Source organism: Paramormyrops kingsleyae, chromosome 8, assembly GCF_048594095.1.
Source record: "Paramormyrops kingsleyae isolate MSU_618 chromosome 8, PKINGS_0.4, whole genome shotgun sequence".
Lineage (NCBI taxonomy): Eukaryota > Metazoa > Chordata > Actinopteri > Osteoglossiformes > Mormyridae > Paramormyrops > Paramormyrops kingsleyae.
The window spans coordinates 26,657,058-26,672,427 of record NC_132804.1 but is presented as its reverse complement, the minus strand read 5'-3'; the positions used below and the strand labels follow the sequence as shown (position 1 = coordinate 26,672,427).

General features: G+C 42.8%; 2 protein-coding genes across 2 annotated transcripts in view; one reads left to right on the top strand and one right to left on the bottom strand.

The window, feature by feature from the left end:
• Window positions 1-15,370, top strand: part of syn2b (synapsin IIb) — a 65,907-nt gene that overhangs the window by 34,132 nt on the left and 16,405 nt on the right. The window contains exons 3-5 of the mRNA XM_023799664.2: window positions 732-823; window positions 2,458-2,614; window positions 4,155-4,244. Of these exons, the coding sequence (XP_023655432.1) occupies window positions 732-823; window positions 2,458-2,614; window positions 4,155-4,244 (339 nt within the window). The remainder of the gene's footprint in view (window positions 1-731; window positions 824-2,457; window positions 2,615-4,154; window positions 4,245-15,370) is intronic.
• On the bottom strand, window positions 6,266-14,689 carry LOC111837523 (metalloproteinase inhibitor 4). The gene is made up of 5 exons (XM_023799665.2): window positions 14,294-14,689; window positions 9,404-9,501; window positions 8,692-8,806; window positions 8,002-8,126; window positions 6,266-7,866 (listed from the first exon to the last, which is right to left on the bottom strand). The coding sequence occupies exons 1-5, from the start codon at window positions 14,418-14,420 to the stop codon at window positions 7,669-7,671; spliced, it is 663 nt and encodes a 220-aa protein (XP_023655433.1). The 5' UTR covers window positions 14,421-14,689; the 3' UTR covers window positions 6,266-7,668.

Here is a 15,370-nt window from a genome sequence, read left to right as displayed (position 1 = left end):
CCTGTGGAGGGGCTGCAGGTGCAATTTTACGAGTTTCTCATTCAGCATCCGAGAGAAAGCCAATGTATTTCTGCATCAACAGCTATTTCACAGCAATCAAATACTGCATCTACTGAAGAGATACGTCCAGGACCAACAAAACGATGTCACATGGGATTACTTCTGTATTCTTGAAAACTAATTTAACAAAAAAATGAGACTTAGCTAAGGAGTACCTACCACAAATTGGTCCAATAACAAAACAGGCTTTAATCACGGTCGGTCTGACGATGGTATGCACCGCAGTATATTTCGTAGCAAGTGTTCATTTGAAATAGCTAAACTTTTCCTGGCGTTGCTGCCCCTTCACTTAAAAAAACATGTTAATGAAAAATGAGTCACTGCTTTACAGGCAAGCACATTTTACGACATTAATTAAAATGTCTAATTGGTCACCTTATTCGATGTGTAATTTTACCCAAGAGGAAATGAACTTGCGTTGCAATTGTACATGACAACGACGGCGTGGGCAGATAATTGGAATTTCAAGGGTCACCCAGCCAAAACAATATCCGCAGACAGCAATTATAATTAACAAGAAGTGGCCAGGTCCCCGTGATATAACGTGGGATTTATGACACAGAGGACCGAAGAGGCGTCCATCAGCATTCTAGGTTCTTCTGTAAACACCAGCTTGCTAAATATAGAGCAATGTTTAAGGCTGACCTCTCCCTCCGTGCTACTCTCTCTAGGCTGAGTTCTCGGAGATTAACCTTGTGGCACACGCCAATGGCACCTGCAACATCGACATGCAAGTGTTTCGCAACGGAACGAAGGTGGTCAGGTAAGGAATTGTGAACTTAACATGCAAGAACATTTACAGTTTCCGGGGCGAAATCTGACTCCATAATTAAGCATCCCTCCAGCGCAACTCCCGCCCTTATTTACGGAATCTAAATTCACTTGCTTATATCTAATCTTTCTTTGTCATCAGCCACGGCCCTTTTCTAAAAAGACACCATTTTATTGCAGAATTTAAAAAATATGTATATATGTATACAGCATTTTTGTTAATGCTGGCTTACAAAAAAATCCTGCTTACATTTTAAAAGTTGCAGGATTTCCTTGTAAATCTAAGCGTCCCTTTATGATGCCTTCGGGAAGGAAAAGGAATTATTCATCAGAGACTGACTGCATGTAATAGCTATTTGCAGGCTGTAATGATATGGGTATCTGTCAGTTGTGTCTACTTGCGCCTCGAGCCAAATGCGCACTGTGCAGCCAGCTATTGGCACGCGTGTGGCATTAATGCAGCCCGTTCTGTGACAGTCTCACAGTCACACCACCTTCCGATGCTGCACGTTTGCGTGAAAAGTAAAGTAAGTCAATACAGCGAGCTCAAGGCTCAAGCACAAAGGCCGAGCGATGTTGGTGGTCTAGAAGAGCCTCCCACCACCACCCAAATGCGAAATAATAAACACAGAGGAGATTGGATCAACAAGGAACATCTGAAAGTGAGGGAATTCAGATAGTCACACATCTTGGGAACTACCGTTTATCGAAGATCCAGCCACATTATACAGACAATGATGTGAAAGATTATATATGTTTACCTGATAAACATTTCTCTCATAGTAATTATGCCAATACAGATCCACTGGCATGTAATTATTTCCTAAACAGTAACTGGGATAGATTTCCATTATATCAGAATTCATATTTTGGTAAGACTTTGTACCCTAGCATTCTGATGCAAAAAAATCTTTAAAATTATCTTATGGTTATGGTTAATCCTAGAGCAGGGGAGGGCAATCTTATCACTGCAGCTCCCTAATTAGATTACTAATTAGAGGACTGATTGGCTGAAGAGTCCTCACACCTGGGTTTGAACAGCTGACCTACAGGTTATCCCAAAAACCTGCATATACACCGGCCCTTTGAGGATAAGATTGCCCACCCCTGTCCTAGAGGCTGACAGTGTGTTTAGCAGATGTTAATGGGGTTTTTTTTTTATTATTATTTGAGCTTATTGGATATATGCAATAATTTAATATTTGAAATCAGTACAATATTTCTCAGATGAAATCTGATGTATTAGATAGACCATCCATTCATTCATAGATATTCAGTTGTACATACTTTTTGAACATGTATACATATTGTAACAAAAAAAATACATCTTGTATTCGATAGATGGACATTGAGATTGGTCAGCATGCTGGCTGCTGTAATGCTAGCAAAGTCTTGATTGTCTTCTTTCATCTTTGGAGTTTCTACTGGAAAAATATCTAGCTTCAGTTGTATCATCCTGTATTCTTTTTTTGTCTATCCTTTGGCAAAATGAAATCTTTTATTAGATCAAACACAATAACCCTTTGATCCCATGGGGAAACGGTAGACCTAATATTTGTTTCCTGGGTAAGACAGCACCTCAAAGGCATCTATCACGGGGTGAGATGGAGACTCTATCCCTCGCAGGTCCTTTAAGCCAGATTTCGTCCTCATCCGACAACACGCCTTCAGTATGGCGGAAAATGAGGACTTCCGCAACCTGATCATCGGCCTGCAGTACGGTGGTATACCTAGCATCAACTCCCTGGACTCCATCTACAACCTCTGTGACAAGCCTTGGGCCGTAAGTCCTCTGTTATGCTACGCTAGCAGAATTGCTACCGCAGCTAATCCTGAATGAACGTGGTGTGTCTTCCCAGTATGTTTGCTACAGATGGCAAACAATAACCCTGAAAATGTGATTTTTTTTTTCCATCTTGCACAGACCACGACAGAATCAGCTAACTGAATATCACCTCTGATTGGTAGCTGTAGTTGGGTTCTTCCGTTACAGCATTGAGCAGATTATAAGATGATTATCTGTAATTCAACAAAGTTTCTATTAATGGATGCCAAGTGAAAAATACATGCATTTATAATCCCAGGAGATTAAGATCCATATTTCCTATTTCAACGTGGACCCGGCTTTCTACAAGTTAGTAGCTGTAGAAGAACTAATTATCATGTCCTATGTATCTACTCATTTACGAATTCTATTTGTATTGCAGTTTCCAAATCACTTACTCTTAAACTCACCACAAAAATCTTTTCAGACAAATGCAAAGTTTTTTAGCGACATTTGAGTGTTTTTCTATAGTTTTTCTCTTGGCAATTATCCATTAGCTTGAAGATATAGCGCTAATTACCTTTTTTACTGGCCCTTGCTGTTTGCCAACAATAGCTGGTATGTTGCTGTTTGTTCTGCATTACAGCAAAGGACAACCAATTGAAGTTACAGTTGTTTTTCTTACATCATTATATTTTGGCAATCTGGCAAATCTGGTATGAAATAAAATAGTCGTAGAGTCTGCATTAGGGGTGTAAATCACACCTTTCCTCGCGATATGATACAATATCGATTCATTAAGCCAACGGTTCAATTTTTTTTGATACCTCAGAAATTCCCACGATATGATACGATATGATTCGATTCAGTTTGATACTGGGGATTGTAGTCGGAAATGATGAAATTTCACACAATCCTTTACATTTCAATGAAATGCTCCACATTTCCCTTCTTCGGAATAGCAAGGGTAGACTGACAGATGAGGCAAATGCACTTCAAATATGACATGGTGGGAAAAAAACAGTCCTCCTCTCATTCCGTATGGAAGTGGCAGGTTTTTGGCTTCTTACTTGGTCCAGCTCCCCCATTCATTTTTATACCCTTTCTTAAGTTTAGTAGAAATAAATTGGAGGCTGCCTAGGCGACTCGGTAGTTTGCAGCAGCTGGTGAGGGTGAACGCGTCATCCATCCTCTATTTTTTATGCCATACGATCTACCCACACTACCTTTGCAATCGACCAGTAGATCGCGATCGACGTATTGGGCACCTCTGGTGTAGACTGTGTATACGTCAGAGAGGATCATGAAAACAATACTGGAACAGGCGAGAAAAAAAAAAATGCATGTATCAATATTTATGCGGTCACATCGATGCATCAGATCGTTTGCCGTTGAATCGATATGTCGATACAAATCGATGTATTGTTACACCCCTAGTCAGCATCAGTGTATTATTTGCCCTAATGCAACATGGCTACAGCCCAACACTGCAAACTGTCACCCTAGCAGGAAGCAGATATACAGGCTGACGTTAACCAGCGGTGTGTTGTTTTTCCAGTTTGCCCAGTTGGTAAGCACTTACAAGAGGCTGGGCCCAGACAGATTTCCTCTGATTGAGCAGACCTTTTACCCAAACTACAAAGACATGGTAAGGCTGTATGTGTTGTCTGTCTGTCTGTCTGTCTGTCTGTCTGTCATGGGAAGGAGGGGGTGGAGCCTGTCACAGGACTGGGGACCAGCAGCTCCAGATTTCCACTGTTACAGGGTGTGAAATGTCATGGCATCTATCATTATTCATATATTTATCTGAAGTCTCACCTTGCAGAACACAATAAGGACATGGGTTATGCAGAAATACACTTAGAAGGATAAAGGTGTGATGAGCAATACTTACTATAAAGCAGGAGTCAGAGTACTCGGTGATGTGATTGCTTTCAGAATGATTGATGCTGTTAATTAACAGTATCTGTTAATATTTTCAATCACCATATTCGTGACCCAGTGGCATCTCGCTTTTGTATGCAGTCATGGGGAGTTAGTTCAGTATAATCCAGAAAGGTAACTGGTCTTTCAATTTACCCATTTTATCTGGCAAATATTAGCGCATGTACCAGTCATGAAAAATTGCACTTGCTTCTATAAATTAGTCAGATTAATTTGTCATGTCATTTATGTGTCCTTTTGTCAGTATGGTTCAATGGCTCTATTTTTATGGGACAGCATTTACAGCATTTACAGGCTCAATGTCAATTACCTGTGCAATAAATGGCATTTTAAACAACAGAGCTGAAATGGTGCAACTTTTTATACGCCACTGTATTAATTAAATAAACATCTTGCCACTTTCTTTATTTTGGGAGACTTAGTACAGCACCAAGATTATGTGGAGTAGTAAAGCTTTGCCATTTATTTGAGAGAAGACTGAAATTATTACTGTCAGTAATACGATTCTCTGGTTTCAGTTCATGACCTAAAATAATAGTAATGATCATAAAAATGATTACAAAGGTGCCTCAGTACCGCTGTTTGAACTTGTTTTGGTCTTCGGAGCTTGAGGTATGATCTCTGCAGAGAAGATGGTGGTAATGCGTTTTACATCAACAGCATCAATTATGTGCTGTAGTCAAAGACTTGGATAACAGAACATTCCAGGGAGTCTGTTTGCTCTCCTCTGACATTGTGTGTAAATTCTTTTAGGAAGGAGGCCAGGAAAAATGACCACTGTATTTCAAACCACAGTGCTGTAGTCATCCAGAGCGTTGATCTGTAGACTCCATGTTTAGGTAACATGTGGCCAGTTTCCCAGTCAAGGATTAAGCCTAAGCCTAGACTAGCTTTGAGTTACAATGGTGAATCTCCATTGAAACGGCAATTTAGTCCAAGACTAGTCTTAATCCTAGTTCGGGAAACCGGCCCATGATGTTTGCAAAAACGTGGCAAGCTGCGGTTACCTGTGTGTCAAGTTATTTTTAAAAACCTGTTCAAGGCCGCCGTACGTTAGCTATGTTTCAATAACAGTTTTGCTACTAGCTAAATTAGCTGATGGGCAGTTAAAACATAAGGACCAATAGAAGTAAGACCAATAGATTGATGGTTGCCCATTGAAGTCCCAAAAGGGTTTTTACTATTGTACTTTGTAGTCATATGCTTAAGCGTAAAATATTCAGATCTGTATATGCGTGGATGGCACTTAATTTTTCCTAAAAGCATTAGCTACATTTGTAACTATGAAACTAAAAAGTATCTTTTTCCTAATTTATCTCACAGACCACTTATGAGGGATGCTTTGTCAATTCGCTCAAGTAATTTCATATTCCTCCATTGCAGCTTTTATGAGAGAAAAAGTACAGATATTATATGTTAGTATTTTCTGGAGCCTGCAAAAATGTAGCCTGTTGTTAAGCCATTTGTATCTCTGCTCGGCCAAAAACTAATGCGTAGAGGTCATTTTAAACCTAGAATACTGTGAACTTTATTTACTGCAAAATCAGGAACCACTTAGACTTATCTATGAAGAAAAGTCAGTATCTGTGCTTCATAAAGCTGTAGGGTCGAGTTTGCACGCTGGAAAGCATGTTGCTAATTACACTAGGGCTGAACCCCACAAAGGAATATCTTGACAGTTTGCTGATGGTAAACCTACCAAGCCAATAATAGGTTGGGAACTGGTTACTGTGAATAACATATTTTTATTTTCCATGGACAGGAATCATGTTTTATTGAGAAATATTTCTGGGATTTGTAATGCTGGGAGGGAACCAACCAGAAAACAGGAAATCAGATGAACTTGAACACTACCGAAAGATTTTTATAAACAACATTTTTGGTACAATAAAATAGAAAATTCCAACTATATATTGACAGCAAAAGAGACATAAATATCCATACAAACATCCCTTTGTATATAAAACCGCTACAAACAATCACATTCTTACTACTTATGCTGTTGTTATAGCAACGTATTAGGTTTTTGGCACAAAAAAAAGTTTATAAAATGTAACGATAAGACACAAAATACACCAATGACAATTATATACTGAATGTATTGTAAATCATAAAAATGGATGTATTTACTATTTTTTGCAGTGAATATTTAAGCTGTTAATATTATCTCAAATATTTACATTCAGATGTACACAATTGTAATAAGGGGAATCCCAAAATATAATCTGTTATAGAAAGTTTGGTCTGGGGCATCTGAAACTTTGTTCTTTATCATGATGGCTAAAAACTTCTTTTTAAGTACTTTTAAACACTTTTCTAAAATAGTTTCCCAATTAATAAAGGAAATGTTCTTTCCCTGAGAAATATCTCTCTTGGGATCATGCTAAGATAGACAAAAAGTTGTAAAGCCAATAAAAATAGAAGCATTAGGAGAGTCAGCAATTTGGCATTTTTTAAGGATTTACTTAATTTCAATGACTAACATGAAAATGTATTATTTTCCTTTATATCTTGTGTGGGATGTTCTTATTGTTCCTCTCACTAAATAATTCCTCTTAAGAAATGAGGTGTGATGTCCATTTATAGCTATAATAGTCATTAAGAAAGGTGCCGTTTTTTTCTGTTACTTAAGAAGGAACATTTATTATCTAGGAATTCAGGACTTGGAGATCCTTAGGGGTGAAGGTACCTAAATGGGGGTTTTAGGCCAACAGCTGAATGGGAATTTAGCTGTGTTAGTAGGGGACCCTGACCTGAGTCAGGTGGTTTCCTCTGCTCATACTGATTGGCTCTCTCTGTTACATTCACACCAGCAGTGTTGAGGTGAGACCTGGGACCCTAGGAACAGAATGCACTAGATCAGGAGTAACCCTAAACTCCAAGACCCCCTGGGCACCCATAGAGCAGGTGCAGGGCGGCCTGTGAAAAAACTTAACATAAATTGATAAAATATTAGACCATATGCATAAGCTGGTTTAACAAAGGTTGAAAAACCCTGCACTTGACTGTGGGAGAACCTGTAGTGCCCCCCTCCCAACCCCAACTTCTGTAGTAGGGCCTGCTTTCAACCCCCTCCCTTCCCCAGTCCCCCCCTCCCATACACACAGACACACATACACAGACACACATCAGGGGTCAGATATATCCAGGAAGTCCTTCTCGGGAGGTGCCCCCCCCCGGTACCAGCTGCACGAGCCGTCGCTGCGCTTGATGCAGGCGAATTGGCGCGCCTGCTCCCCAGCCAGACTGTTGTCCATCAGCCAGTCTGTCCACAGACACTCGTTCTCCATGGTGGTGGAGCAGGGTACCGTGTAGCAGGTGGCAATCTGTGGACACGCGGTAGCATTTAACCGCTTGTTATGGGAAATCCCACACAGCCGCTACACACCGGCTGACTTTTTTAGTAGCAGGACTATCGGGAGACATTCTGCAGCCCGAAGTTGCGGGACACGTCAACTTACTCTGCAGTCGCAGCCCATTTGGTATCGGTAGTTGAGGTTCTTCTTCTGGGACATGGAGAGGTCGTCCCAGGACTCTATGAAATCGCACAGCCCGATGGAGACCTTGCCGTCACTCAGCATGTTCCCTTGAAGACATGAGGAATGCATTGTCAGCTTTTGGAGAGAGACACTGGGTTCTCCTTCCCACAGTGCACGGTGATGTGTGTACACCCAGGGAAACAGGCCATGGGCTATGTAGCTACGGGCTATGTGAGCTGGTAGGATTGTCTCAAAAGCACGCTTCAGTTCAGTGCATCACGTAATGCCTGAACCAGGCATTGCGTATCACGCCTTAAGAGAGACTATTGATTCGTCAGGGTCACTGCATTTTAAACAGAATAGATGTCAGATACTCAGGATTGCCATCATATATTTAAGGAGGTATGCATACCAGGGCTTCAGAGTGTGAAGGATTTTGGTTTATGTCTGAGATTAAATAAAAGCCCTGGTTTAGACAGTAATACCACTCAGTTTTTGTAAGTCTGAATAATTCACTGATCATTATCCCTAAATTCCAGGGGATATCATCTGTCCGAAGATGTGTCTGATTCAATGCGGAGGAATTATTTATTCCATGACCTTCACTGTTAAATGCATGTGTTCCTCAGATCTAAGACTGGATGAGCAGTGCTCTTCTCAGGATTTTCTTACCTGACAGCAGATACTGGACCTTGTTGCTGGAGTCCAGCTGGATCCCACAAAGGGAGGAGAACACTGGTGTGTAGACATACTGAATGTCTTTCACCTTCTCAAACCCTTTAAACATCTGCGAGAGTCCAAATGCATGGTTTCAATAAAGCAAACTAGATGTTTCCTCCTCAGTATATATGATCAAACACATCTACGATATGTGTGTAAGTATGTTACTCATCCGTACCTTTTCAAAGGCAGAACAGAGCAATTTTTTATCGGTGTGTGTCAGATACTACTGGATTGTAAGGGTTCATGGCTGAGTATTTAACAGACTTGCACTGCGGATGATCATCTTTGATAATCTCCTAGCAAGTACTTCCATGTAAAACCTATTTGCATCTTTATGTCATCACTGGAGGTAGTGTGAAAGAGGTTGTATGTAAATATATTATTTCCCCCAAGTTGTGCCTGAAACGCTGAGGTGTGTAACCTGTAAGCATTTGTATAACTGTTATTAATGCCCACCGGCAGTAGCATCAAGCTATGGTCAAACCCTTTCTCTAGAAAAAGAAACCAGAGGGGGGGGGAAAGGAGAAAGCTGTGTAGGATTAGAGGCCATATGCAAAGGCAGGGGATTATGACATCCTGACGTGGATCAGGTTTCAAGCTGAGTGGTTCTTGTCATTGAAGACCGTGTCTCGGCTCCTGGCTGATCTATGGTAGCGCTCACCTTGATCAGCTTGATTTCATACTGGATCAGCTTCATGTAGGGTGATGAGTTGTTGCCTGGAGACACAATCTTCTCCCCTGAGATCTTTGCCCGGATCACTGAAAAGCAATATAAAAGAAGACCATTGGGGGCACTAGCCAGGTGGTGTATGGTGGGGATGCTGTAATTATCTGGAGTGATTAGTCCTACCCCCGGCTCCCAGGATTTAAGCATGTTCTGGTTCATTTTGCCCCAGTAATCTGGGTGTGCAATACTGGTTTCCTGTCAGAATTAAACCTTTATTTCATTGTCTATTTTTGAGGCTGGGCGCTGTGCTGTCTCCTCCCTGCTTCCACTCCGCCCCGCTGTTAAGTCTCCGTATCACGTGGTTCGGCTGGCCAAAGTTTTCTGGTCATATTTTTGATCACTAGCCAGGCACCGAGCAAAGCTTTACTTCACAGGCAAGATGAACCAGAAAAAAAACAATACTCTTATCTTTTTAAGCGTCGGGGCCTTTTGACATGCAGAGGCAATTCTATTCTTGATTGTGATCAAATTGTCCAATTAAACTAGTTGCGGAATGAAGTCATGATGCAGTTAAACATGCGATACTGGGTCCACTTAATTATAAATGCAGAGGTTTGTCCTCCTTTCTGGAGGGCTCTCTCACACAAACAGAGCCTGGCAGGCGAGACACTTCTCAGTGTTTAATATGCATAAGCTGTTGCTGGTCATATAAACACTGTCTGCTCTGTTCCTTGCGATGATATTTAACGTCCCATGCATTTTTAAAGAGCCGCAGCGGACGGCCATTTGGCGCGTGGCACAGGGCACAGAGAGTCTGAGATGCATCACGATCAAACTTGTTTTTCACGAAAATGCTAATCCAGATTGATTAGTAAAAAGGATGGATGGGACAGGATAGGAGAGGATAAGATACTGTTTGACAGAGGAAATGGGAGTTTACTCTCTTAGTGATAAAGACATGAATTATTCAACATTGGCTAAACACATAAGGCGTAATGAGTTAAAAAAGGAAATTTACGTGTTGGAGTCGCGCATGCAACTGTACCCGTAAGTGGCATACCAACAAGTGCACAGAAATATCCGTAACTGCAAGGACTTGATCTTTCCCATTGGGCTGACTCTGCTCACAGTTTAATAAACAGAAGGTGTTTGCAATTACAGACGCATGCAATCCCAATCTAGTCATTGCTCCTGGCCGCAGATAACATGCATTTCTCTGAAGTACCGTGAAGACCTCAGTGCCTCCGGCTGTGCAGTTCCGGACTCCATCCCGGTGATGTAAAAAGTAAGGGTCTCCCATAAATGGGAGGGGGGAGGCAGGACGGTCTAGCGGTCAGCCACTGGGCTCCCAGCCACGTGACTTTATTACATAGGTGCCATTGCACCCTGTTCTGGGAACAGACTGCTCATAGCTTTCAAGATGCCAGCAATCAGCCGGTGTTTCTCCATGCTGGTGATAACTCACTGCTTCACCAAAACCTACCAGGCTGAGGTCAAACCCCTGCCTAACAGCAGACATTTCACCAACCATCACGATGCATGACGTATCCATCACATTTGTCTGACTGAACAGATTGTAGCCATAAGCCCAACAGCAACTTGATGACACGTAAGATTAATGCTAGTTTATGTCTGGTAAAACACGTTTCCAAAACGTCGCACGTTATTTTATTGCTCCATACATCCAACGGTCAGATTTCACAGAGTCACACAGTCTTATCTGTTTCTTTCCTTTTAAAATACAATTTATTATTAAGTGCACAGACTATCTGCTTGTGTTGCACCACAAATTGCTCTTTTCTGAGGCATACTTTTTTCCAACATCTCAAAGCTAAACGCACCACTAACATTATATGCAGAGAAGTAAACCTATTATTAACAGTATACAGTAATAAATTGATATTGCAGACACACAAAGAGGAACTTGAAAGTCGTGTCCAGAACCCCATGTATCAGCATCACGTATCAGTGATTGTGACTGTAAAGCTGGTGTGAAAACAAAATTCCCATGCCGTGGTGGAAAAGCACTACAATAGTTAGGCAGTAATTCTTGTCCGGGGCAAAGGGCTTAATTCAGACATAAAGACCTGCTTGTACGGTGGGGAAAAGCAATTTTCTCTGGTCCAGGAAAGGTTGGACACCTGCTGAAGCAAAAGCCAACCAGTATGCTACGCTTCAATGGCGAACAAGTGCAGGGCTGTCTTCAGATACATTGCCATCCCGTGTGAGTAGCATGGGGAATGTGGTTTTTTATTCTCTATCTCATTTAATGGCATCTATCACATATGTGGAAAGGCTCAGGATAAAAACATGCCCTTGTGCCCCAGTCACTGGAAGATGTACGATCGGCAGTCGTGTTTCAACTGATTGCCGAAATTTAGGGATGAGTCTCCCGGGTTCATCTGCAAAGAAACGTATAAGCTGCGCATTCACAGACACTATCCCGGGTTCACAAAGATTTCCTGTCAGACTCTTTAAAGTGATTACTTAGTATGCGAATGGGCTCCCTTTGCCTATAGAGATGCTAATTCGGTGGCACTTTTGAGGATGGTGTAGTACATTTACTGTTAGAGCAGCTTGGAGCGCCTCTGTGGCTGCTCTGTCTGTCTGTCTGTCTCTCCGTCTGCATCCGTCTGTCTCTCTGTCTGCGTCTGTCTCTCTGACTGTCTGTCTCTCTGTGTCTGTCTGTGTCTCTCTCTGACCATCTCTCTATCTGTGTCTGTCTGTCTCTCTGACCGTCTGTCTGTCTCTCTGTCTGTCTCTCTGACTGTCTGTCTCTCGGTGTCTGTCTGTCTCTCTGACCATCTGTCTGTCTCTCTGACTGTCTCTCTGTCTGTCTGTCTCTCGGTGTCTGTCTGTCTCTCTGACCATCTGTCTGTCTCTCTGTCTGTCTCTCTGACTGTCTGTCTCTCGGTGTCTGTCTGTCTCTCTGACCATCTGTCTGTCTCTCTGACTGTCTCTCTGTCTGTCTGTCTCTCGGTGTCTGTCTGTCTCTCTGACCATCTGTCTGTCTCTCTGTCTGTCTCTCTGACTGTCTGTCTCTCGGTGTCTGTCTGTCTCTCTGACCATCTGTCTGTCTCTCTGACTGTCTCTCTGTCTATGTCTGTCTGTCTCCTCCTGTATTTATTGTATTTAGAAGCAGTACTGGTACCATGGGAGAATTAGAGAAGTTCTAGAGGTTTACATTTTGGAAAGGAATCAGGAAATCTGAAGGTCCTGTAATTTTTTTTTAACCAGAAATCTGACCTTTTCAGGCTTTTCATAAAATACATTTATTACTAGATTCATAATTTTAGCAAAAAAGGAATAAGTATATTCTTACTGTCGAACATGTTAGCAGTTTAATTTTTTACAGTTAGAAGATATATAGGATTAGTGCATTTAGCACTCCTAATGGAGACAAAGACATGCTTCAAATACTTTCTAGCAAGGCTGTTCCCCGTATGGGGTTCTGAAAACAGAAACTGTGTTTTTATTTGAATGTGTGTCAACAGGCACCAAAGACATTCTCCAAATGCAAAGGCTACAACCCCTGGAAAGGGGTTTTAAAACAGACATTAAATAGAGCTGATTCTGCATATTCAAAGCATGTTAATAAGGGTCACTTTTTTCAATAGATGGTTGCAGGTAACCTTGGGACCAGATAACACAAAATGGGTCGGTTTCTCTAATACAATCCAGTCCCTCTGTGCACCCTGATGTGAGCAGCTAAGAACCCCAGGCTGAACAAAGCACCGCTGAATGCCCCCCCACCCCTACTCCAGCACCCGGGCCGCTGGGGGAACGGCAGAGGCGTTGTTTGCCTGTCTCCCCCTGTGTCACATGTGTGTGTCTCTCCATTGGTCCCCAGTAGACAACAGAACTTTTTCAATCTGCTTCCAGCCATGCCAAGTCAAATGGGGCTGTTTGTTCTGGCACAGGGAATCTGGGCCGGGGGGAGGGGGGCGCTCGCCTTGGAGAGCTCAGGACTCAGAGAGACAGTTCATGTCAAGGCATTTTGGGCTAGTTTGAAATACGCTACATACATAAACATCCTATTTATTCTTATCTTTCTGCATATGACGAATCGCCTAACTAAAGAGGATAGCAAAACGACCTGCCCATTCTTGCCCATTTTTGACTTGCGGAGTAACATAAAATCCCATCACACCAGTACCTGTCCTATTGGGCTTAGCAGAATGTTTTTAAAGGCACAGGATGAAACGTTATAATGTTAAGGTCTTGGCGACCTGGATTCCAGCCTAATGACACACATGTGAGTCTAACACATGTTAACGTGGGTCACAGCCATGATTTTGACCCTTCTTGGGCTCAGCGGGTCGGGAAAACGTGGCAGCTTTGTAGCATGTGCCAAACCTACAGGAAAATGTGTATGGAGGCAGCAGCACTTAACCACACAGTACCAATAATTCATGGGGGTAAAGTCACGCCACACGGAAACTATGCTGCTGGTATCTCTGGAAACTTCCAAGAAAACAGAAAAGTGGCTTTAGAGGCTGCAGCACCACTTAACTGAGCACTCAGCGTTAAGTTAACCGCACCATACCAATAATCCAATACACTGATGTTAAGTTACGCCACACGGAAACTATCCTGCTGGTATCTCTGGAAACTTCTAGGAAAATGGAAAAGTGCTTGCAGAGTCTGCGGCACTACTTAACTAAACATTTAGCATTAAGTTAACTGCACAGTACCAATAGTCCATGAATGTTAAATTACGCCACACGGAAACTATCCTGCTGGTATCTCTGGATACTTCCAAGAAAACAGAGAAGTGGCTTTAGAGGCTGCAGCACCACTTAACTGAGCACAGTGAATGTCAAGTTACACCACATGGAAACTATCCTGCTGGTATCTGTGTAAGCATCCCCCCCCCCGCCTTACCTATCTCCGAGTGGCAGAACTGCTGCTGGGGGTGTGCGGGACTGCAGCTGCATGCCTCGGCCGCCTCCTGAAACCCCGGGGTCAGCAGCAGCAGCAGGAGCAGTTCCGTGGGCACGGGGACTCCCATGGCGCCTGGCTCTCTCGCTTTCTCACTCTCTCGCTGTCCCACTGCCTCGCTCTTGCTGTTTTATCCCACGCGGATAAGCGGAGTTCTGCGAAAAGAGCCGGCACTGTAACTCCCGTCGGCGCCGCCGCGGGAGGAAGGGATGCGGGGAGGGAGGGAGGGTCGGATGAGTGGATGAGCAGATGGGATCTTCCACGGGTCGCTGTAGCCGATGAGTGCGCTCTTTCTTCAAGCCAGTGCTTGCTCTCCTTGTCACAATCCAGAGGGGGGAGAGAAGGAATCCCTTAAATACCTTTTTTCCACACTGGAGGGACCGCCCCCTCTGCCAAAAAACACTCCCCCCCCAACCACAAAGACACATTTCTCTCACTTTTCCACTGAGTTCAGCCCATAAAACAAACAAACAAATAAGCCTGATGTCTCGTCTGTTAGTAATTTGTTAAAAACTTAATAACCACAGTGGAAATCACACTCCGGTTTATGGTTCTACTGTGAAAGCCTGTCCTTAGGTGATGCTAGACGATGTCACTGCTACCCTCCCTGCGTAACTGTAAGAGGTGTCAGATTACCCAGTAATATCTTCACGGAAAATTGGATTAAGGTTGTCACCCGGAAACCAAGCAGTGGACCATAAATATATCATTAAAGCAGAGGAAATGCAGGATACTTGTCCACACAGCAGTCCACTAATTATGATGTTGAACCTGAGGCCTTGTAATTATTATTGAGGACTGCAGAGGGGGTGGGGTGGGGGGGGGGGTGCAGGTAGCAGTCACAATGAGAACTGGATGGGACATTGAACCTGAATTTCCCTCCTGTCCGCACGAGTGCATTTGCGAGAAACGTTATAGCTGAAAGCACAGCAGGAATTTTCCGGAATTAGAAGAGTGTATTTTCACTTAAACGCCTTTAGAGGGATCACATTGCCTTTGTTGTGGAATTTTTGTACATTA